The sequence below is a fragment of the Anomaloglossus baeobatrachus genome, chromosome 4 (assembly GCF_048569485.1).
Source record: "Anomaloglossus baeobatrachus isolate aAnoBae1 chromosome 4, aAnoBae1.hap1, whole genome shotgun sequence".
NCBI classification, from domain to species: domain Eukaryota; kingdom Metazoa; phylum Chordata; class Amphibia; order Anura; family Aromobatidae; genus Anomaloglossus; species Anomaloglossus baeobatrachus.
Window position 1 is genome coordinate 366559282 of NC_134356.1, and position 25670 is coordinate 366584951.

The 25670-nt window shown below is 45.2% G+C and overlaps 1 protein-coding gene across 2 annotated transcripts in view; it reads left to right on the forward strand.

Annotated features, from left to right (window-relative positions):
- LAMB1 (laminin subunit beta 1) overlaps positions 1–25670 on the forward strand; it is a 112377-nt gene that overhangs the window by 68153 nt on the left and 18554 nt on the right. For both annotated transcript variants that reach the window (XM_075345139.1, XM_075345140.1), the window contains 6 exons: positions 2993–3136; positions 3354–3585; positions 6118–6281; positions 6760–6984; positions 8302–8519; positions 9770–9866. In XM_075345139.1, the coding sequence (XP_075201254.1) occupies positions 2993–3136; positions 3354–3585; positions 6118–6281; positions 6760–6984; positions 8302–8519; positions 9770–9866 (1080 nt within the window). The remainder of the gene's footprint in view (positions 1–2992; positions 3137–3353; positions 3586–6117; positions 6282–6759; positions 6985–8301; positions 8520–9769; positions 9867–25670) is intronic.

Here is a 25670-nt window from a genome sequence, read left to right on the forward strand (position 1 = left end):
GCACTTGTCAAGTTGTCCTTAGTCAAACAGCAGTCCCTTCGTCTGGCAGTGCGCTCTCTGCTGAGGCACCGCCGTCATTCCATCAGACACCTCATGCAGGTGCTGGGTCAGATGGTGGCGTCCATAGAAGCGGTTCCCTTTGCCCAGTTCCATCTGCGTCCCTTGCAGCTGGACATTCTCCGCTGTTGGGACAAGCGGATCTCTTCTTTGGACAGGCTGGTGGCTCTGTCATCACAGGCCAGGAACTCCCTTCAGTGGTGGCTTCAGCCCCTCTCCCTTTCACAGGGACGGTCCTTCCTGACTCCGTCCTGGGTGATCCTCACCACGGATGCCAGTCTCTCCGGCTGGGGAGCGGTGTTTCTCCATCACCGAGCACAGGGCACTTGGACTCCGTCCGAATCGGCCCTCCCGATCAATGTGCTGGAGATCAGAGCCGTGTTTCTAGCTCTCCTAGACTTTCACCACCTATTGGCGGGCAAGCACATTCGGGTTCAGTCGGACAACGCGACAGCGGTTGCCTACATCAATCACCAGGGCGGGACTCACAGCCGTCTGGCGATGTTGGAGGTTCAACGAATCCTCCAGTGGACGGAGGACTCAAAGTCCACCATATCCGCAGTCCACATCCCAGGCGTGGAAAACTGGGAGGCCGATTATCTCAGCCGTCAAACCGTGGACGGCGGCGAGTGGGCACTGCATCCGTCAGTGTTCAGGTCAATTTGCCGCAAGTGGGGCACTCCGGAAGTAGATCTAATGGCTTCCCGGCACAACAAGAAGGTTCCGGTTTACGTGGCTCGCTCCCACGATCCTCAAGCCTTCGCAGCAGACGCACTGGTTCAGGATTGGTCTCAGTTCAGTCTGGCCTATGTGTTTCCCCCTCTGGCGCTATTGCCCAGGGTTCTGCGCAAGATCCGAATGGAGGGCCGTCGAGTAATACTCATTGCTCCGGACTGGCCCAGGCGAGCCTGGTACCCAGACCTGCTCCGCCTGTCCGTAGGGGTGCCGTGGCATCTTCCGGACCGCCCAGACCTTCTCTCTCAAGGTCCGTTCTTCCGCCAGAATTCTGCGGCTCTCAGATTGACGGCGTGGCTCTTGAGTCCTGGATCCTGACGGCTTCAGGCATTCCCTCTGAGGTCATCTCCACCATGACTCAGGCTCGGAAGTCTTCCTCGGCTAAGATTTACCACAGGACTTGGAAAATTTTCCTGTCCTGGTGTCGCTCTTCCGGCCATGCTCCTTGGCCGTTCGCCTTGCCGACCATCCTGTCTTTTCTACAGTCGGGTCTACAGTTGGGTCTGTCCCTCAATTCACTTAAGGGACAGGTGTCGGCTTTGTCGGTATTGTTCCAGCGGCGTATCGCCCGACTGGCTCAGGTGCGCACCTTCATGCAGGGCGCATCTCACATCATTCCTCCTTACCGACGACCCTTGGATCCCTGGGACCTTAATTTGGTCCTCACGGCCTTACAGAAACCCCCTTTTGAGCCTCTCAGGGAGGTTCCTTTGTCTAGACTTTCACAGAAAGTTGTCTTTCTAGTAGCCATAACTTCTCTCAGGAGAGTTTCTGATTTGGCTGCGCTCTCTTCGGAATCCCCCTTTTTGGTGTTTCACCAAGACAAGGTGGTTCTTCGTCCGACTCCGGACTTTCTCCCTAAGGTGGTGTCTTCCTTCCACCTTAACCAGGACATTTCATTGCCCTCTTTTTGTCCGGCCCCTGTGCATCGCTTTGAGAAGGCGTTGCACACCTTAGATTTGGTGCGGGCGCTCCGAATCTATGTGTCTCGCACCGCCGTTTTTCGGCGGTGCACCTCACTTTTTGTGCTAACCACGGGTCAGCGCAAGGGCCTTTCGGCGTCTAAACCGACCTTGGCTCGTTGGGTTAGGTCGGCTATCGCCGATGCCTACCAATCTTCTCAGGTGCCTCCCCCGTCGGGGATTAAGGCGCACTCGACCAGAGCTGTCGGTGCCTCCTGGGCTTTCAGGCACCAGGCTACGGCTCAGCAAGTGTGTCAGGCTGCCACTTGGTCCAGTCTGCACACTTTTTCTAAGCACTACCAAGTGCATGCTCATGCTTCGGCAGATGCGAGCTTGGGCAGACGCATCCTTCAGGCGGCTGTCGCCCATTTGTGAAGTTAGGTTTTGCCTACTTCTCCGTTTCGTTTATTTCCCACCCATGGACTGCTTTGGAACGTCCCATGGTCTGGGTCTCCCATAAGGAACGATGAAGAAAAAGAGAATTTTGTTTACTTACCGTAAATTCTTTTTCTTATAGTTCCGACATGGGAGACCCAGCTCCCTCCCTGTTGCCTGTTGGCAGTTTTTTTGTTCCGTGTGCTTCACGGCTGTTGTTAGTAGACAGAGTGCTGGTTTTGCCGAGTTTTACTCTATCTCTACTTATGGGTGGATGTCCTCCTTCAGCTTTTGCACTGAACTGGGTAGATTGTCATCCAGGGGGTGTATATAGCCCGGAGTAAGGAGCTACACGTTTGAGTGTAGTGCTTTGTGTGTCCTCCGGAGGTCGCTAGCTATACACCCATGGTCTGGGTCTCCCATGTCGGAACTATAAGAAAAAGAATTTACGGTAAGTAAACAAAATTCTCTTTTTAATGATTGACAGCTCGAAGCCCAAAATGCAGGAGCTCTACAGCCCAGTTTTTAGGCTTGTGCTCCTTGGCTAGGAAACAGGCCACCTAGACAATGAGCAATAAAGTAAAAAATTAAAAATCCCTCTTGTTCTTAAGAATGAAGGAGATATTTAATAAGGAGTAATTTGCAAACAAACGTATAATATTGTGAGAGTCATGTAAAATACTGTTTGAATATTTGTGGAAATACAGTTCTGTATTTAGATACTTATTTGAGTAGTTATAGCTTGCAGAAGCGAGGTAATATGACGATCTACAGAAAGAGGAGACTATCAATGGTATTGGAAGAAGTCTATGTAAGGAGTAACCAAGGACATTTACAATTTTTACTATTTTCATGTTATCCAGAATGCCAGTGTGACCCACAAGGCTCCTTGAGTGCTTTATGTGACCCAAATGGAGGACAATGCCAGTGTCGTCCAAATGTTGCTGGCAGAAACTGTGATAAATGTGCTGCAGGAACTTATGGATTTGGACCTAATGGATGTAAACGTATGTATAGTAATGTATTATTATTACTTGATTTACTTCTCCGGTATTGTTAGACCAGAAAAAGTAAGGACAATTGTTTCTTTCGTCAAGGAATAATCATCATCCTATCATGATTGTCTGTGGATTCTGCTGGCAGCATCCTCAGACAGTTGTCTATCATTATTTATTCTGGAACCTTTGCTTTAGACACTCCATTAATTTACTTTTATTTTTGCAGCCTGTGAATGTAACCTTAAAGGATCTTATGACGCTTTTTGCCATAAGGAGACTGGTCAGTGCCCATGTTTTCCCGGTGCCTTTGGACGTCAGTGTGATAGGTGTTTGCCCGGTTACTGGGGATTTCCTAATTGTCAACAATGCCAATGTAATGGACATGCTGAAGAATGCAACCCACTCACTGGAGAGTGCACCAGCTGTAGAAATCACACGGAAGGGTACAGCTGCGAAAGGTAGAACTGTTTTTTAAAGCTAGTTATTTTTATTTATGTATTCGATATGTTGCAATCAAGTAAGGGCCATTTCAGATCAGCGTTTTCCTGCCGCACTCCCAGATCCGGCACAAGGGCAGTACAGTACTTTACAGTTCACTGGCAATCTCCGGGCACATAGGGTCATGTGACCGGAGCATGTGCCAGCATGTGTCCGGGGCTTGCCGCACTGTCTGTGAACTGTAAAGTACTGTACTGCCCTTGTGCCGATTCTGGGAGTGCGGCAGAAAAACGCTGATCTGAAACGGCCCTTAATGGGACACAAATGTAGATGGATTGGTATGTTTATGCTAAAGGAGTTTCCTGTTATATAAAACTATGCACAATGAATAATATATGTATGTATATTTAGAGGGGCGTGGCAGCTATAAGTCCCCTTACTTGGCAGCCAGACTGGCTTGCAAAGTCTCCTTAAGGAGAATAGTGTTCCCCCGTGGTCCCCACATAGCTTTCTCATGAGCCAGATCAGACACCCCCATACTTTGCACTGATGAGGGGCAAGCACCCCGAAACACCGTGTCTGCAAATTTGGATTCTGATCTCGCTTATATATCCTGAGTCATATTGCAAAGGATTGTTAAAAATCCACTTGTGACTTTTAGGATCGCTACTTCCAATAGGTAGCGCTGTGCTAGAGTTTGTCTCCTTTACTGGAGAGACAATTTGTATATTTAAAAATACTCATACTAATCCCTCACACCTCTGTGCTCCTTGTCCCTCACACCTCTGTGCTCCTTGTTTGGTCTTCAACTTGTCCTGCAGTGATGACATGTCAACCACACACACATGGCATCTGCAGCCACTCAGTGTCTTCAGCAGTGATTTACATGCATGGACATTATAAGACTAGCCTCAGTGATTGGCTGCAGTGGTCCTGTGCACAGTTTGGTACATTACTGCAGGACAAGCAAAAGACGGGCGGGAGACCACATGAGCAGCAGTAATGTTGGGAGAATTTACAACATACCCTTCTTTAAGTATATTTTTATATAACCTAGAACGCCCCTTTCAAAATCCTAAGCTAAATTCAATGCCAGTCTTGCCACAAATGTAAAGGGTGCTTTACACGCTGCGACATTGCTAACGATATATCGTCGGGGTCACATCGTTAGTGACACACATCCGGCGCCGTTAGCGACATCGCAGCGTGTGACACCAAGGAGCGCCGATCAACGATCGCAAAAGCGTCAAAAATCGTTGATCGTTGACACGTCGCTCCTTTTCATAATATCGTTGCTGCTGCAGGTACGATGTTGTTCATCATTCCTGCAACATCACACATCACTATGTGTGACACCGCAGGAATGACGAACATCTCCTTACCTGCGTCCACCGGCAATGCGGAAGGAAGGAGGTGGGCGGGATATTTCGCCCGCTCATCTCCGCCCCTCCTCTGCTATTGGGCGGGCGCTTAGTGATGCCGCAGTGACGTCACTATGACGCCGAACGCACCTCCCCCTTGAAGGAGGGATTCTTCGGCGGTCACAGCGACGTCGCTGAAAAGGTATGTGCGTGTGAGGCTGCCGTTGCGATAATGTTCACTATGGCAGCGATCACCAAATGTCGCACAAACGATGCGATGTCGCAACGTGTAAAACACCCTTTAGTCTATGAATTATCCTGATGTACAAGGAGTATGGAAAATTTGATGTCTGAAAAAGTTTCATCTGTTAGAAATCTGCCCACAGTGCAGCTGTCCTTGGTGTGATTTAGGATGACTGTGAATGGAATTTAGGGCTCACTCACCTCCGCGTATAAATACAAAGAGTGCAATCCGATAAAAAATCAGACTGCACTCGCACCAAAGTTAAATAATGTCAGTGCTGATCACAATTGTTTTCTCAGCTGTTTTCGGCCTGAGGAAAAAAATTGCATGATGCTGCTTATGCAAACAGCCGAGACTCACCAATGCAAGTCAATGCTAGAAGTCAAGTGCTAGAAAAAGAACGATCAACACACGTTTTTTACTTATACATTTCCGTTTTGCAGCGTAGAACCCTGTAAATGATCCTGCAAATGATTGTAGAATAATAGCTGCTGAGAAAAAAACGTAGGTCATACTGATGTTAGGCGAGAAAATAATCACACACTCGCATAGCACTGGCATGACATACGGAATACCAAACGGATTTCACTTCTCCTCCAACTTTTCTGGGTGAAAATTGGGCCAGTTGTTGTTGTTGTTTTATACTTTGCTATGAGCGAACTCTTAAGGCCACTTTACACACAGAGATAAATCTTTGGCAGATCTGTGGTTGCAGTGAAATCATGGACATATTGTTCCATTTGTACACGGCCACAAACCTGGCACTGATTGTCCACAATTTCACTGCAACCACAGATCTACCACAGATCTGCCACAGATTTATCTGTGTGTGTAAAGTGGCCTTTAGATCTGTCCTGCTGGAAAATAACATAACCATTTATAGTCGTTGTATTCAGCATGCATATCGCAAAATAATGAACTTTAATGTCTTATATGCTGATTTCTAGGTGTCTCGCTGGCTATTATGGTGATCCCAGGTTAGGCTCAGGTGACCATTGCAGGCCTTGCCCGTGCCCTGATGGACCTGGCAGTGGGCGACAGTTCGCCAGTGGATGTTACAAAGATCCTTCATCAGAGTATGTGATATGTTCATGCAACAAAGGCTACACAGGTAATGCTTTACACCATGTAAGACCCATCAAGCACCAGCTTATCACTGCAAAAATAAAATATAAGCTTTACTTACCTCCTTCCCTTAAACAACCTGCCATTTCGGCAAACTGCAATGATATCTGTAAGTAGAAGTCACATATCGATCACGACACAAAAGCAGGTTGTAGAGTGTGTACACGATCCGGTCACATTCATTAGACCCTAATAGTCTTTTCTCTATAATGATGCCCATCTGTCCACAGCCTTTTCTTAGGCTGACATATTGATGCTCGTCTCTGGAGTCACAACTTCTCTCTTTTGCCATATATATTCCCATTTGCTTATCCCATTCTTTGTCAGGGATCCCACAGACATCCCTACAGTATTGTATTTTTTTATTGCCCCATACCTAACCAACAGAGGTGCTGCCCTGAAAACCTACTAATATTCGGAGGTCTTTAGACCTTGTGACGTGACGGTTCTGTGTCCCCATTCAGGCATTAGATGTGATGAATGTGCCTCGGGGTATTATGGAAATCCAGAAGAGATTGGAGGAATATGTCAGCCCTGTAACTGCAACAATAACATCGACATGTCGGACCCACTTTCTTGTGACAAACGCACAGGAGTATGTCTGAAGTGTCTCCATCACACAGAGGGCGAGAACTGCCAGCAGTGCCAACTGGGGTACTATGGGAATGCCTTCCAGCAAGACTGCAAAAGTGAGTTGGTTTCATTTTTTTTCCAAAAGATATGCACCTGATCTTCATCACAAAATTACATTTTTTAAATCAGATTTTTGGTTTTAACTCTATTATTTTTATTTTGTCAATGTTTTTTTCTCATATCACAATATAAAATAAATCTATATTGAAAATAAAAAATAAAAATTGTGCAATTTTCACATTGGCCATTAGGGCTTTTATAAAATTTGTTTCAGGAAGTATCACATGCACATTAGCCACAATGCTCCGCCCCTGACCCTATCTTTTGTATTGAAACATTTTATGAGCATGTGCAAAGCTCATTGTGAAGGGAGGGGGCGGGGCCAGATGTGAAATCACCTATTGTGATTGGTGGGTCCTATGTTATCAGATTGTATAGAAGTGTTACCTGTCATTTTAATCATTTTGTCTGCTGGAAAAACTACTCCTGAAAGTCTTAAAAAATCTCCTATGGCCAGTGTGAAAACTGCAAAATTACTCTTTTTAATTTTTTTTAATAAAAATTCTATTATGTAGACAATAAAATGGCATTTTTTTTCTAAATTCATGAAGCACAAAAATCTGATTGCAAGAATAGGTACATTTCTGATGATGGCTTCCTTTAAAATAGTTTATCGCATTCCATCTAAAAAAAAATAGTCTGAGCCCCTTACACCCTCTTGGATGTCACTCACCTCCTCTTATGGCTGATACACATACAGTTTTTATTACTATGTGTTATTTGTTGCATTCTTTGCTGCACTTTTTGCTGTTTTTGGGGGGTGCAAAATCCAGAGGCGATTTGTTAGCTTTAAGTCGTTGGGAAAATATTAACTGCACCACAAGCAGTTTTTTGAGTGTGGTGTTTTTTCCAATTTTCTGCTCCTCCTGTCTTCCGGCACTTGTAGGAAATACTATAAGTAGTCGGCTGTTGGGACAGTGGGTTTGAGGCTTTATGTTCATTCAATCATCACAAAACTTCCACTAATGATCTCGTTAGAACAGTTTAGGTTTTCATACAAGCAGTATGGTTTTATGCCACGGACCTTGATGTGCAGAGTAGTTAATTTTTATTTTTATTTTTGTTTAAACCTGCACCGCAGGTCATTTTACGCTGAATAAAAAACATCCGACGTGGGCGTGAGATTTGTATACATCCTATTCACTTTGCTGAAACTGTAAGACGCTGCGTTTTTGACACAGCAAAAATACACAGCAGCAAAACCTCACCAAAAACTTATTGTGAGCACACAGCCTGAATTAGGAATAATACTACACTTGTGACATGTTTGGTAAGGTTTCAGATAACTTTTATACCATTTGTTCGCTTTTCAGAATGTGTCTGTAACTACCTGGGTACTGATCAGGATTACTGCCAGGGAGACGCCAGCTGCCACTGTAATATAGCCACAGGCCAGTGCCCATGTCTGAGCAATGTGATTGGACAGAGCTGTGACCATTGTGCGCCAAATACCTGGAATCTTGCCAGCGGAAATGGATGTGAGTCATGTGGCTGTGATCCTGGCCGCTCTCTGGGCCCCACTTGCAATCAGGTAAGTGATTGATGTTTTTGGATATACAGTATATAAAGTGTGTGTGTATAGCATATATATGTGTGGATAGCATATATAATATATATATATATATATATATATATATGTGTGTGTGTGTGTATATATAATATAAATATATATATATATATAAATATATATATATATATATATATGTATATATATATAGAATATATACACAGCACAGAGCAAAAGTTTGGACACACCTTCTCATCTCTAAAACAACTGTTGAGAGGAGACTTTGTGCAGGAAGCCTTCATGGTAAAATAGCTGCTAGGAAACCACTGCTAAGGACAGGCAACAAGCAGAAGAGACTTGTTTGGGCTAAAGAACACAAGGAATGGACATTAGACCAGTGGAAATCTGTGCTTTGGTCTGATGAGTCCAAATTTGAGATCTGTGGATCCAACCACAGTGTCTTTGTAGAAAAGGTGAACAGATAGAGTCTACATGGCTAGTTCCCACCGTGAAGCATGGAGGAGGAGGTGTGATGGTGTGGGGATGCTTTGCTGGTGACACTGTTGGGGATTTATTCAAAATTGAAGGCATACAGAACCAGCATGCCTACCACAGCATCTTGCAGCGGCATGCTATTGCATCCGGTTTGCATTTAGTTGGACCACCATTTATTTTTCAACAGGACAATGACCCCAAACACACCTCCAGGCTGTGTAAGGGCTATTTGACCAAGAAGGAGAGTGATGGGGTGCTGCGTAAGATGACCTGGTCTCCACAGTCACCAGACCTGAACCCAATCAAGATGGTCTGTTGTGAGCTGGACTGCAGAGTGAAGGCAAAAGGGCCAACAAGTGCTAAGCATCTCTGAGAACTCCTTCAAGACTGTTGGAAAACCATTTCCGGTGACTACCTCTTGAAGCTCATGAAGAGAATGCCAAGAGTGTGCAAAGTAGTAATGAAAGCAAAAGGTGGCTACTTTGAAGAACCTAGAATATAATACATATTTTCAGTTGTTTCACACTTTTTTAAGTATTTCATTCCACATGTTTTAATTAATAGTTTTGATGCCTTCAATGTGAATCTGCAATTTTCAGAGTTCTGAAAATAAAGAAAACTCTGAATGAGGTGTGTCCAAACTTTTGGTCTGTACTGTGTGTGTGTGTGTATATATATATATATATATATATATATATATATATATATATAATTTTTTTTTCAATAGTATATTTATATGGAGTTTTTTAAATCTCACAGATTTATGACTTTCTTCACAGTTTACTGGGCAGTGTCATTGCATGGCTGGTTTTGGTGGCAGAAACTGCAGTGAATGCCAGGAACTATTCTGGGGTAACCCGGATATTGAGTGCCAAGGTAAAAATAAAGTCAAATTTTTCCTACCATTGTGAATTTAAAAAAATGTCAAATATTAGCAACTAAATATTTCTCCCCTACTCTTAAGGGTACTTTACACGCTGCGATCTCGCTAGCGAGATCGCAAGCGATCGTACCCTCCCCCGTTGGTTGTGCGACACGGGCAAATCGCTGCTTGTGCCGCACAACCTTGCTTACCCCTATCACACGCACTTACCTGCCCTGCGACGTCGCTCTGGCCGGCGATCCGCCTCACTTCTAAGGGGGCGGTTCGTGCGGCGTCATAGCGACGTCACATGGCAGGCGTCCAATAGAAGCGGAGGGGCAGAGATGAGCGGGACGTAACATCCCGCCCACCTCCTTCCTTCCACAGCGATGTGTGATGCCGCAGGAGCGACGAACAACATCGTACCGGTAGCAGCAACAACATTAAGGAAATGAGCGACGTGTCAATGAGCAACGATTTTTCACGTTTTTGTGCTCGTTGATCGTCGCTCATTGGTGTTACACGCTGCGATGTTGGTAACGGCACCGGATGTGCGTCACCACCAACGTGACCCTGACGATATATCGTTACCGATATCGCAGCGTGTAAAGTACCCTTTATGTGAAAAAGAAGGCAACTTTGCAAATAGTCTTTATTATTCCGTACCATTTTGCGTTTTAAAAACTCCAAATCGTTATATTTTTATAGTAACCACCAACAAACAAACCCTGTATAGTGGGATCCAGCAATTATACTCAATCAGTATTCTATTTTCTACAGTTAGGCTATGTTCGCACGTTGCGTTTTTTTCCGCGTTTCTGCCGCGTTTTTAGCAGCAGCGTTTTTGCGCTAAAACGCATGCGTTTTTGATTGCCAGCAAAGTCTATGGGAAAAGCAAAAATCCTGTCTGCACTTTGCTTTTTTTTCAGCAGCGTTTAATTTGCATATTTGTGGTCAAAAACCATGCTGAAAAAGAAGCAGCATGTCAGTTGTTTTTGACATTTCTGCAGCATTTCCTTAACATTGGAGTCAATGAGAAATGGCAAAATGCAACCAAAATCACAATTTCTGCGTTTTTCATGCTTTTTACCTGCTTTTCCACTGCGTTTTTGGCTCCAAAAACGCATGCTTTTCTGGACAAAAATTAATGGTTTCTAATGTTCCTTTACACACACACACAATAACCGAAAATTTAAATGTTAAAAAATTATAAACTTCACCTATTTTTCTGATAAAATGTGCATAACCACTATTTTTTCATTAAAATTGATAATTTCCCATATAGTTTTATTAAAAGTTAATTTTATACTTTTTTTCTCTTTTTTCATTCTTTTTGACTAATTCAACTTTATTTCTCAGTGTCTTGATCTAAAAAACGCATCTGCAGAAACGCAGGTGAAAACGCAGGTAAAAAGCGCTAAAAACGCACTAAAAACGCGGTAAAAACGCATGCGTTTTTAGCGCTAAAAAATGGTCAAAAGCCATTTGGTCAAAAACCAAGGGAAGGAAAACGTGCAGAATAAACTGCAGGTACTCCGACGCAACGTGCGCACATAGCCTTAGAAGGAAGCGTGTTTTGTTGACTGTTACCATAGAAATGCACAGTTCTGCATAAAAGCTGTAAATACAATTGATGAATTTTATATTTTCTGAAATTGAAAAAAAAAAATGCCGTTAACCCCTTAACGACCCATGATGTACTGAGTACGTCATGGATCGTGTGCCGGTAAGCCCCGCCCCCTGCTGCCGGCAGGCGGCGACGACGATCGGCGCACATATCAGCTGTTATCAACAGCTGACATGTGTGCCTGCTAGCCGCGGGTGGAATCGCTTCCACCCGCGGCCATTAACCCCTTACATTTTGCTGCCAAAATTTTGGCAGCGATATGTATATGGGCGCCGCCATGACAGTGACTTAACCCGCCCCCACCGGAAGTCACATGACATGATCACGTGACTTTCGGCGGTTGCCATGGTAGCATAGGGTCATGTGATGACGCCTGTAGCTAACATGACTCACTTCCTCTCAATGCCGGAATACAGCCGGCATTGAAAGTGAAGCAGCAAATCTGCAGTTCTCAGCTCTGTAGCTGAGATCTGCAGATAGTGCAGAGCGATCGGATTGCTGATCGCAATAGCCCCCTAGGGGGACTAGTAAAATAATAAAAAATAAAAGTAAAAAAAAAAGTTTTAAAAAATTAAAAAAAAATAAAAATACCTAAAAGTTCAAATCACCCCCCTTTCACCCCATTGAAAATTAAAGGGTTAAAAAAATAAAAAATACACACATATTTGGTATCGCCACGTTCAGAAATGCCCGATCTATCAAAATATAAAATCAATGAATCTGATCAGTAAACGGCGTAGCGGTAAAAAAGTTCCAAACGCCAAAATTACGTTTTTTGGTCGCCGCAAATTTTGTGCAAAATGCAATAACAGGCGATCAAAAGGTAGCATCTGCGCAAAAAATGCTACCGTTAAAAACGTCAGGTCAAGACGCAAAAAATAAGCCATCGCTGAGCCTCAGATCCTGAAAAATGACAACGCTACGGGTTTTGAAAAATGGTGCAAAACGTTTTTTGGACAAGCTTGTGAATTTTTTTTAACCCCTTAGATACAAGTAAACCTATACATGTTTGGTGTCTACAAACTTGCACCGACCTGAGGCATCACATAGATACCTCAGTTTTACCATATAGTGAATACAGTGAATAAAATATCCCAAAAACTATTGTATGATCACACTTTTTTTGCAATTTTTCCGCACTTGGAATTTTTTTGCCGTTTTCCAGTACACTATATGGTAAAACTTATGGTTTCATTTAAAAGTACAACTCGTCCCGCAAAAAACAAGCCCTCATATGGCAAGATTGATGGAAAAATAAAAAAGTTACGGCTCTCGGAAGAAGGGGAGCAAAAAACAAAAACGCAAAAACGGAAAGTGCCCGGGGGCTGAAGGGGTTAAAGGAGTTGTACACTACTGAATAATGTTTTGTCAATACACTCAGCATCCAATAAAATCAGCACTATGTCTTCTAAGTCACTTGACATAAACAATGTCATGTGACCACTGCAGCTAATCACCTCTCTGGTGAATTTAAAGAGACTTTGTCACCAGGTTTTGGCTACCTAATCTGAGAGCAACATAACGTTGAGGCAAAGACCTTGATACCAGTGGCGAATCAATTTCTGGATTTATTACTGTAGTTTTGATAAAATCACTGATTTATCAGCAGATTATCGATTCACAAGAGCAAGTAAACCTGCTGCCATGTATTCATCCATTTACATGAGCTCTATATAACCCTGCCCTCACCACTGATAGGTACCTTTTGACTTATGCAAAGTGAACATAGAAAGTTACCAATCATTGTTATACAGAGCTTAGCATTCAGGGACTTGGTAGATTTGCAGCAGATAAAATGCGGAATATATCAAAGCTGCAGCTAACAGCCCAGTAAGTGATACATCGCTGGAATCGGGGTCTCTGCCATTACATCATGCTGCTTTCAGATGAAGTTGCAAGAATCTGATGAAAAATTCCCTTTAATGTTACCTTGTTAGGTCTTGTTGTTTGGCCTGGCTGCTAAATGTTGAAAGTTTACATGTCTAGTAGAAGTCTGACAGTTATTGTTTAGGCCAAGAAATCCAATGGGGGGCGTGTCCAGGATGCTGAGCTGAGTGGACGTGGGGAAGAGGAGCTCCTGTTGACCCTCAGCTAAATCAGCACTTATCATAAGCATAAACCTACTCACCGGCTCTCAGGATGGGACCACGGAGGATTAAACCATCGCAGCAGGCATCGGTGCCCCCCCCGCTGCACACCACGGCGCTGGATACTTTCTTGGGCCTGGAACAGGGTCCAGGGGAGGCCCGGACGCCATCTTTACAGGAGCATGGAGGGGAAATGGAGGCACTGGCCCGGCCTGCTAAGCAGCAAGAGAAGGAGGAGTGGGTGAGCGGGGACACAGGGGGGAGTGGAGGAGTCTCTGCAGCAGATCCAACAGGGGATGCCTTGGCTCAGCAGCCCTGCACTGCATCAGATCCTCAGGCACAGCAGCAGCAGGCCCAGGAGCACTTAGTGGCTGTGGGAGATAAGGTGGAGGTCGGGGGGCAGCCCTCCCCACTGCCGGGAGAAGGGACTGCAGCCACAGCTGGTAATATCAGGGAACAGAGCAGCCTGCTTCCCCCCTCTGGGCCTCGGTGTGGAGATCAACTTCCCCAGCTTTCCCAGCACCAGACTAAAACTCCAGTGTCTATTACTGCAGGTGCTCACCTTAAAGGGCCAGACACCTTCTATAAGGACATGCTTGATTTCATAAGTAAACTTCCTTCTAAAGAGGACTTTCAATGCCTCATACATGAGGTTAAAGCAACTTGCAGGTCAGAAATAGCTGAAGTGAGGAGAGATTTGCAGCAATTGTCTGGCAGAATTGAATCCCTGGAGGAAGAGCATGACATCACCAGATCCCATGTATCAGAATTACACAAACTGGCAACATCGCAACAAAAAATTATGGAGGATATGCAGTCTCACATAGAGGATCTCGACAACAGAGGACGCCGTTGCAATGTCCGTGTGAGGGGGGTCCCAGAGTCGGATGGGCCCGAGGACACAAACTCCATACTACAATCCATCTTTAATGAAGTGTTGGACGCTCCCCCTTCTAACATCATCAAGCTGGACAGGGCACACAGGGCTTTACAGCCGAAGAATTTATCCACCCAACCCCGGGACATCATTTGTTGCATTCACGACTTCTCCACCAAAGAACTGATCATGGCTAAGGCTAGAATGAGGCGCACGGCATCTGTGTTCAATGGCAAGGAAATCCAGCTTTTCCCGGATCTTTCTCGCATCACACTCCAGAAAAGGCGGCACCTCAAACCCCTCCTCACGAGCCTGAAGGAGCACCAGGTTCCATACCGCTGGGGTTACCCGTTTGCACTAACAGCGCGCAGAGGGGGTAAATCGGCGACCCTTCGCACTCCAGCAGATACTACTCTGTTCTGTGAAGCATTGGCCATTCCAGCGGTCTGTATCCCAGATTGGGACTTGCAAAGGTTGGAAGGTCCGCCCCCTCCCGTGTGGTCCAAGGTGAGGGGTGGAGGGCGTGGGGCTTTGGGGGGGAGAGGAGGTAGGGGCCGCGGGTCGCTCCCCTCCCCGGCTCGCCGTTGAAGACACTCCTTAACCTGGTTGGTGCCTATTTCTTATACCCTCTGAGTTCCAGTGGCTGAGCATGCTTTGTGATACTGTGACTCTCTCTACAGCAAGCCTCTGACTGTCCATTGTGTCATCTGCGGCCCTCTGGGTCTGTTGAGCTGCATAAGGGGGGGGGGGCTGTAGCCACAATGATGCCGTGGGGGGTAGGGGGGTTGGCGGGAGCCCGGTCCCCTTACTTGGAGTTAGTGGTTGAGGTTTTTGTTTTTTTTTCTCCCTTGTTTCCTTTAGGCACGGGCCCGTGCCCACTGGACTGACCCCCGTAGGAGGGCTACTGGGGAGTGAGGTGGGTGGCTCTCTCAGCCCAGACGGGTTGGGGAACCTCCCTCTAGGTCTCTCCCTTCCGGGTTTACCCCCCGGGAATCTATGCCTAAGGTTTATGCATTTCGGTTAATGTTCTTAATTCATGTTCATTTCTATGTTTGTCCTTGTCTTCCCCCCTCCCCGATGTTTTTTCCTTATGTGTCCTTTCAGGTACCACCCCTTCTAGAGTCCCTGGGAGCTGCGGCCCTTTGTCGTATGGACCGTCTCCTCTGGCCGGCTTCACAGGGGAAGTCATGCCCCCGACGGTATAGGTGTGCCATTAGCTTTTTCTTACTTCTAAGTTTTAGATATGACCCGCATTATCTCTCTTAACGTAAAAGGTCTGAATTCACCCCGTAAGAGGAAATTGCTGCTACAGGAACTGAAAACATCAGGTGCAGACATAGCCTTTATCCAAGAAACACATTTTGTGGAATCCAACACTTTCAAATTTGCGTCCCACCGCTTTCCCATCCATTACTCGGCTTACTCGGGCTCCAAGAGGGGGGGAGTTGCTATTTTAATATCCTCCAGTTGTCCTCTACAAATTACGGGTTCTCACTGCGATCCAGAGGGTAGATATGTGATTCTGGAGGGCCAACTGGGGGGATCCCCGCACATACTGGCCAACATTTATGCACCTAATGAAGGGCAGATACGCTTTCTTAAGAAAATACTCGATCTGATAGGCGGACTGGCACCGGCCTCTACGGTGATGGGGGGAGACTTTAACATCCCCTTTTCGGAGGTGGCCGACAGACTCTCTGTGGGTGGACACCCTCCATCGGGTGCTTTGAAAAATTTGTCCCGGGACTTTCGTAGGCTCATTAGATCAGGCGCTTTATACGACGCTTGGAGGGTGGACCACCCGGGAGAGAAGGCCTTTTCCTTCTACTCGCATCCGCATCAGACGCACACCAGAATAGACTATTTTTTCATTGACTCACAGCTGCTGGGGCGTCTTGAGCGGGTGGAGATGGGATCCATTACGTGGTCAGACCATTCCCCACTCATAATGGACTTCAAGAAAGATGGTCCTCGACCTAGGCCTCAGCATTGGCGCCTTAATGAATCTCTGATCAAAAATCCCGACACTAGGGCCTTTTTAAATAAGCAACTGGTCGAATTCTTTCAGTTGAACACGGGCACGGTCACGTCGCCGGCAACACTCTGGGAAGCTCACAAGGCAGTGATGAGGGGACTATGCATTAGAGAGGGCGCCAGGGCTAAAAAGAATGCCACAAGTCAGCGGGACTCTATAACGGCCCATCTTAAGCTACAGGAGGGGAGACTGGCGGCTGCCCCATCACTGACTATTCTTAGGAGAGTCATCAGCCTTAGGGAAAAGTTGAGAGACTTGGCAATTGGCAGAGCAGAAAAATTGCTAACCTTTTCCAAACAAAGATACTATGAAAGGAGTAATAAGGCTCATACCTTACTCGCCAGGCAGCTTAAGGAGCGCACTACATCCTCATGCCCTCAGGCTCTGCGCGACGAAAAGGGCACTATCCACTATCACCCCGCTTCAATAGCTGACATTTTTTTCAATTACTACAACAAGCTTTATAACCTTCCGGTTCCCCCGGGCATGGCTTCGCGCGGGGCTGGGGCACTTGGGGACTATTTTTCGGCCCTTGAGCTCCCTTCACTGCCTTGCGGAGCAGCCGCGGCTTTGAATGAAGAGATTACTACAGAGGAACTGGAGCAAGTTCTGGAAGCCCTGCCTGGCGGGAAGTCACCGGGCCCGGACGGCTTTACTTATTTTTATTACAAGGTGTTTGCGGCGGAGCTCCTCCCACACATGGCCGCCTTGTTTAACTCTTTCCTTCAGGGTGACCCTATCCCTCCATCCATGCTACACTCCCATTTAATCCTCCTGCCCAAGCCACCCAGGGACCCATTGGACTGTGCTAATTATAGACCAATAGCCCTTTTGAACTCCGATTTGAAGATGTTCACCAAGCTCTTGGCGGCCAGGCTTAATCGATGGTTGCCCCAACTCGTGTATAAAGACCAGGTGGGTTTTGTCCCTTGCCGTCAGGGGGGTGACAACACCAGGAAGGTCATAGACCTGGTGGATGTGGCAAATCGGACGAAGCAACAGGCGTTGGTGTTGAGTCTAGATGCAGAGAAGGCTTTTGACCGCCTTGCGTGGCCTTTTCTCTTCAAGACACTGGAGGTCTTTGGGATCTCGGGTGGCTTTATGCGGGCCTTGAAGTCCCTGTATAGCGCTCCTACGGCCTCTATCAAACTCCCCCTCCACATCTCTAAGCCTTTTCTCATCTCCAATGGCACCAGGCAGGGGTGCCCCCTGTCCCCCCTCCTTTTTGTGCTATGCATAGAGCCCCTCGCGGCCTCGGTCAGGAGCAACCCAGACATCTCGGGGGTCCTGGTCAGGAATAAACCGTTTAAAATCTCGCTTTTTGCCGACGATGTGCTCATTACACTTACTAACATCCATGTGTCCCTTCCAATTTTAATGTGCACCTTGGGTAGGTACGGGAGCCTTTCGGGGTATAAGATCAACTCTAGCAAAACGGAGGCAATGCCCTTGAATCTCGACCCGGTGGCCCTGGATTACCTGCGTTTGAATTTTAAGTTTCGTTGGAAGACAGATGCGGTCAAGTACCTGGGGGTTAACCTCACATCTACTTATGATTCCCTCTATAACCTTAACTTCCCCCCCCTTTTCCGAGAGCTGAGAAATCTTTTGAGCAAGTGGTTGCCCCTCCCTCTTTCGTGGATGGGGCGCATTGCTGCGGTTAAAATGAGCTTGCTCCCAAAATTATTATATTTTTTTGAAACCCTCCCAGTTAAGGTACCAATAAAGGAGCTGAAGTCCCTTCAGGCGGCTATCCTTAGATTTATTTGGTGTAACAAACGTCATAGGGTGGCCAGGGAGGTGTTGATGGCTCGGAGAAACAGGGGGGGGCTTTCTGTCCCGGACATCCTAAAATACTATTGGGCGGCCCATCTTAGGAGGATCCCCTGTTGGGTGTCCCTTTGGGCATACAACAGGTGGACTGAGATTGAAAAACTTTGGCTGGCGCCTATACATCCAAACACGCTCCTGTGGCCCCCGGCCCGGTGTGATTCGCCCCCCCCTCTTCTTGGACCGATGCAGTTCACTAGGGACCTCTGGGCATTTTGCATTAGAAGATTTCCTTTGGCATCCCCCTGCTCCCCTCTGGTGTCCTTCATATACCAACCCTTGCTCCCAAGCAGTCTGGAGTCGGACATGGTGCACCCCTGGCTCAAGGCAGGTCTATTCAGATTTGCAGACATTATAGATGGAAGTACAATGCAGATCCATTCCTTTGAGTACCTTAGAGATAAATTCTCTCTCTCTAATCGAGAGTTTTTCCAATATCTGCAGATCAGAGACTTGGCTGGCTCCTTGTTTGGCAGGGCAGGGGCCTCGATTCCCACAGATTTTGAGAAAATTTGCAGAAGGGGCACTGATACTAAGGGACTAATTTCGGAAATTTACATTTTGCTTTCTGAGTCACGGGAGGGGCCCGAGGGGTCTTTTCCATACATGCGGAAATGGGAGTCTCTATTGGGAAGGCGGATACTTCCTCAGGAATGGGCAGCAATCTGGGGAAACGCCGCCAAGACGTCAATATGCACACTATATAAGGAAAATATCTATAAAATTTTGCTATTTTGGTACCACACTCCAGATTTCCTTCATGGCATAGACCCCTCCATACCGGCTTGTTGCTGGAGATGCGGGGGAGGCAGGGGCACCATTCTGCACATATTCTGGTCCTGTCCAGGGATAGTCCCCTTCTGGGAGCGGGTTAGAGGGTTGATCCATAAAGTACTATATATAGAGGTTGATCTTGATCCCCTGATCTATGTTCTGGGTCTTGGGAATGGGGGATTGGGAAAAACGGCCTCTAAGCTTTTGTCCCACATCCTTACGGCGGCCAGATGCTTAATTGCAAAGAATTGGAGGCAGCCAGGGACACCCTCACTCCAGAGCCTCAAGTATAGATTACTGGACGTTAGACGCATGGAACATCTCACGGCACTATTGCATGACACAGTTGACCGTTTCCAGGCCGTGTGGGCACCATGGGACTACTTTGCGGGACAGGAGGATCTGTGAGACTGAGGCCTATGGGTCCTATGGAAGGAGCATGGACTCTTGAAACCCTTCCCTCTTCCTTCCTATTTCTCCTCTCCCCTCCTAACCCTCCTCACCTGTCCTGTCATTGTTTGTCTAGGTTCGATAAGAATTGTGAATTTTATGTTTTATTTTATGTATGAAAAACGTAAATTGAAAATCTCAATAAAAATTCAAAGTTTAAAAAAAAGAAATCCAATGAACTTTGTTTTGCCATTTTTTAGTCCATCATCACAATCTGCTGTAGACACGTAGCCAGAGTTCATGCGTAATGCACATATCTTGGGAATCGGAATAGTGATATAAGATCAAAGGCTTTTATCACATTGTTATTTAGTTGGACATTAAGTCATTGTTACTAAGGATTAACTAGAAGAACAGAAAACTGAATTTTATTTATGCAAAGCTGCATTATTTAGCTGAAAAAGCTCATTAGTCTTTAAGTTTCAGCCCTTTGCCCCGAGCTACAGAAGTCTTCTAAAATCACTAACTAAACAAATCATTAATCCCTTCCATAGAAATGCATCTAAGTGCACAGTGTTTTAAAACAACCCATGAGTGATGAGTTTTTTTAACAGGAAGAAAATGTCACTCAACTGATTAGTATTTTTAATCCACCCATCTATTTGATCTAATTCTTGGAGTATGCTTTCTCATGTTTGGCACTGATGTGAAAGTATAATATTCATCTGATGTTCATTAATTATAGTAATTTAGGCAGTGCTGATAATTGGAGTCATTGTGTATTGTTTATAGCCTACACATTGCTGTTCGCTACAAAGCATTATCTATTCAGCAATGAAGACATGCCAAATCTGAACAAAGTCCTAACTGTTCACTTAGAAATAGGGTCATTTTATTTTAGTAAGTGACGCGTGGGTGGATACATTGACGACATGTTAAAAAATAGTGAAACAATTTCATAAGAATCGTTTCTTTAAGGTGCTACATGGGCTTCCAAAAAAGCAATAATTGCAATATCAGTTAAATAGAAAGTGAATTCTTCACAATTGAATGTTTTCTATGCAACTTATTACATTTATTTCTGCTTCTGCTATTACCATTCCCTAGGAAAGTAGTTAATTTCATCATGACTTACCGTGTATTACAAAGATGACTTGTTTCCAGGTCGGATGCCAAAGATCATGTTTACATGCTTGGCTTAGTTTAATAAAAAGAAGACTTTAGAGCTGTTCTTTTAATAATCGATGAATAAAAAAAGAATAGTACTCTTTGCAGTTGAATATTTCCCATTTTTTTTTACTTTTTAATGTTATTAATGTTAATCTATTTATGCTAATGAGTTTTATTAAAAATGTTGCACAGAATACCTCGTACAGCCTCCATGCAGCCTATTACTGGTTGTAGAATGGGTTAACTGAGCATCCGTCAAAGAATTTGCTCTAATGATCTGACAGGAGAGTTTGTAGCTCTTTTATCTCTCTATTCTGAGTTCCTTTCGCAAAACTGCATGTAAAACCTAAATGATGCCATATTTTTAATGAAACCCTATAGTAAAAATAAATATATATATGTGTGTGTGTATATATATGAGATTATCTCCAAATGTATAATGTACCTCAGTACTTGATAGCCACTAAAGGGAAACTGTAACTACAATTTTCTATGAATATACATAATATTCCCATTTATTAAAAATAAATCACATTTTTCTTTCTTTAAATAAAAGTCCTTTTCTTCTGAGATTATCAAACAGATGTCAGATTGTAAATAACAGAACATAACTCTAGGGTCTTCTGAAGATCAAAAGATCACTTATGTTTGACATTCCTTTCATTCAGACTCTTAATGGCTCTTGTATTTGGTGTCTCCCTCCCAGTTTTCCTCTCAATGTAAAAAGGGTTTAAGTGACTCTCACTGCACAGATCTTTGTTGTGTACTGGAGGAATTAGCCTCTTTGAAAGGCCCAGCAGGAGATCCTAATCACTATGGGCATCCTGCATAGATCTTTGGGGTTTTATTGTGAACCAAAAAGATGCTTATTGTCAAATCTGTGGGGCCAAAATAATTGATTTTACTGTTCATTATATTTGCATATAAACCACATTGTATATGCGGTACTAAGACCTTTATCAGAAAGTTTTATTACAAAAGTTTTTGACACAAGATGAGCAAACCTGTATCTAATGGTGTTGGCATTTGCAGTGAAGTACAGAGAAATAACCAAAGGTGCATTTACGCTATGTCGTCGCTGCTGTGAACTGATCGCCGAATGTATATATGTAGTGTTAAAATCCTGTATAAATGTGCGGACCACACCTCCATGTACACAGAACGATCATTACAGGGATTTTCCAGTCTGCAGACTTATAAATGCTCCCAGCACACAGTGGGCGCTGGATCCAGTGACAGCGGGTAACCACAGTGACAGCTCAGCCGATCACGCGGCTGTCTTCATTAGCTGCGTGGAGGTGACAGGAGCGGCGGTGTCTTCTGCAGCTCCTGTCACCTGCATGCAGCTGAGCTGGAAGCGACGCAGGAGGTCCGTGGATTACGCCGGACAAGGAGGGCTTTTTGGGGCTGATTAAATTGGTGATGAGGGAATGTGTTTGTGTTTTTTATTTCTAATAAATGATTTTTTCAGTTGTGTGTGTTTATTTACTGTAATTTACAGATTAATCATGGAAGGTTTCTCGGGGAGACGCCAGCCATGATTAATCTAGGACTTATTGGCAGCTATGGGCTGCCAATAACTCCTTATTACCCCGATTTGCCAACGCACCAGGGCAAATCGGGAAGAGCCGGGTACAGTCCCAGAACTGTCGCATATAATGTATGCGGCAATTCTGGGCGGCTGCTGACTGATATTGTTAGGCTGGGGGGCTCCCCATAACATGGGGCTCCCCATCCTGAGAATACCAGCCTTCAGCCGTATGGCTTTATCTGGCTGGTATTAAAATTGGGGGGGACCGCACGCCGGTTTTTTAAATTATTTAATTATTTATTTCACTGCACAGTATAGACCCGCCCACCGGCTGCTGTGATTGGGTGCAGTGAGACACCTGTCACTCAGCGTGGGAGCGTGTCTCACTGCAACCAATCATAGGCGCCTGTGGGCAGGGAAAGTAGGGAATACAAAATTGTTTAATGAGCGGCCGGCTTTTTCAAAATAGTAAAAGCCGCCGCAGCAGTGTGAATGCCGTGCAGCGCCACATCGGGGATCGGTGAGTATGAGAGAGGAGGGGAAAATGACCGACAGACTGTGAGAGAGGGACAGAGATAGTGACGGACCAACAGAGAGAGAATAGAGACCGAGAGGGAGAGACCGACTGACAGAGAATAGTGATTGACAGATATTGTGACACATCATTCGTTTCCAGTGTTTGACTAGCTAGGTCGTTCTGCAGGTCCGGATCGCTGTTGCGTCGTTGGCCAGGTTTGCCTGTTTGACAGCTCACCAGAGACTCACCAGAGACTTTGTAGCGATCCCGGCCAGGTTGGGATCGCTGGTGGGATCGCTGAAAGTCTCAGTGTGTAAAGGGGCCTTTAGGCACTGCTAACATTTTTATATGATCAGATAGCAAAAATACTTATATGTGCCCCATACACCCAGAGCATGCCTGGTGTCTGATGTGCTGGGCCGCTATGTATTGTTAGATTTCTTTTTACTGTATAGTGAATAATCTGAGTAATCTGTGACATTTTCTTATTCCGATGGATAAAGTAAAAAATGTATACCACACACTGTAAGCCAATACAGAAAGGAATACTTCCATTGTATGGAGAATGTAGAAAGAAAACTGACATGCTGCATATCCATTGTTCATGTCAATATCAAAGCAGATGGGTGCCGAAGATGCTGCTGTGAAGCAGAGAGAACAGAAAAAAGTAGACAAAATCTTGGCACAACCATTTCGAATAATATTAAAAATGCCCATGGCAAACCTTGCGCGTTTCTGCCGTACTTGGATGCCCCTAGTCATAGCCTATAACTAAGAGCATCCAAGTACGCCAGAAATGTGTAAGGCTTACCATGGGCATTTTTAACATGTTGTAATGAACTTTTTATTTTTAAAACTATTCAAAGTGGTTGCGCTGAGATTTTGTCTACTTCCAACTTATACCTTTGAAGGAAACACGGTGTGAACAGAGCCTTAAGGGTTTTATACATATCAAATTTAATGGTTCCCAATTTACGCAGGTCTATTCAACCATCTAATGTTGAGAGTGAAGGATTTTGTTCGTCCAAGAGAGAAACCTAAATTATACGTGCTCCTTGCTTAATTTTCATTTAAGGAAATGCTTACCTAGTAAAGTATACCTTTTTCATAATATTCCCATTATATTCAAAGCGGACTAGATGTGTACAAAAATTCCAAACTTATTAAACTAGCTTTCCACTACTCGGACACCCCCATCTCAATTACTCTGTTTCCCCCTTGTAAAACAATAATAATTATACTCCCCCTGGCACTACCTCTCCCAGGGCTCATGTGACATAATGTCTCATGATCCCGATAGCCAATCAGCGGCCACTTTGCTTTCCCTAACTTTGGATAGACCGCATACATCCGAATGAAGTGAGAGCTGCAGCTTTCTCCAGATGTATATGATACATCTGAAGTCGAGAGAGCAAAGTGTCCGATGATTGTTATGTCACGTGATTCCTGCAGCAATGTCACACGAGCCCTGGGAGAGGCAGTGCCAGCATCGCTGGAATGGAACTGGAGGGGAGTAGAAGTCTTAGTTTTTTACAAGGGGGGGAAACCTAAGAATTGAGCAGGGGCTGTTATAGTAAAGGACAACTCCTTTAATACATATTGGCACCCACCTGGTTTCAGCACAGGCTGCTTCATGAATGGGTCAACACAGAAAATGGAGACATCACCATTTAAATAGTCACTAACCTACTGCAGTGCTGATTGGCTGCAGCGGTTAGGTAACATGACCACAGATGTTTTATTTAATAAAGTGATGTTTCTCCTTCCTGTGTAACTGCAGACCATAGAGAACACTGTGGTGCAGCTAAATCCACATGGATGCCAGTATGTCAGTATCCATGAGTTGTTTTTTTTTTTTTTAACATATTCAAAGTTTTATTATGCTTGAGCAACTTCACTAAATTCACATTATACTTTTATTCATTTTCTGTCAAAAGTGTTAGAGACCGATGTCTCTAAAAATTGTCATTTTTATGAAAAAGAAACAAAAATAAAACATAAATGGGAGATATTAAACTTTAATTATGCATTCATTTAGACGGGCTTTGCACGTTGCGACATCGCAAGCCGATGCTGCGATGTTGCACGCGATAGTCCCCGCCCCTGTCACAGGTACAATATCTTGTGATAGCTGGCGTAGCGATAATCGCTACGCCAGCTTCGCATGCACTCACTTGCCCTCCGACCGTCGCTCTGGCCAGCGACCTGCCTCCTTCCTAAGGGGGCGGATCGTGCGGCGTCACAGCGACGTCACACGGCAGGCGGCCAATGGCGGCGGAGGGGCGGAGATGAGCAGGATGTAAACATCCCGCCCACCTCCTTCCGCATAGCCGCCGGCGGCAGGTAAGGAGATGTTCCTCGCTTCTGCGGCTTCATACACAGCGATGTGTGCTGCTGCAGGAACGAGGAACTACATCGTACCTGTCGCTGCACCGGCATTATGGAAATGTCGGAGCCTGCACCGATGATACGATAACGACGCTTTTGCGCTCGTTCATCGTATCATCTAGGATTTACACACTACGACATCGCAAGTGACGCTGGATGTGCGTCACTTTCGATTTGACCCCACCGACATCGCACCTGCGATGTTGTAGTGTGCAAAGCCGCCCTTAGTGTGTATTTGTGATATTTAACACACATGTTTATTAAAGGGGTTGTCCGCTACTTGGACAACAATTTATCATTCTTCATAAAATAAAAAAGCTTATACTCCCCTCCTGAGCTGGAGCGGTTCCAGTGGTGTCAGCCCTCACTCTCCTGGAACTCACGTGAGGTTGTTATGTCATCTGAGCCCTGCACCCGATCCCCTCCGGATTCTCTCTCCCCGCCTTCATACATCTAAGTAATAAACAGGAAGTGAGATCTGCGGCTGGCCACTCCCTTCCTGTTGATACTCACACATCTGAAGGTGGGGACATAGGAGCTAGTGATAATTAGGCATGGCACCTAGCGTGACGTAACAACCTCACGTGAGCTC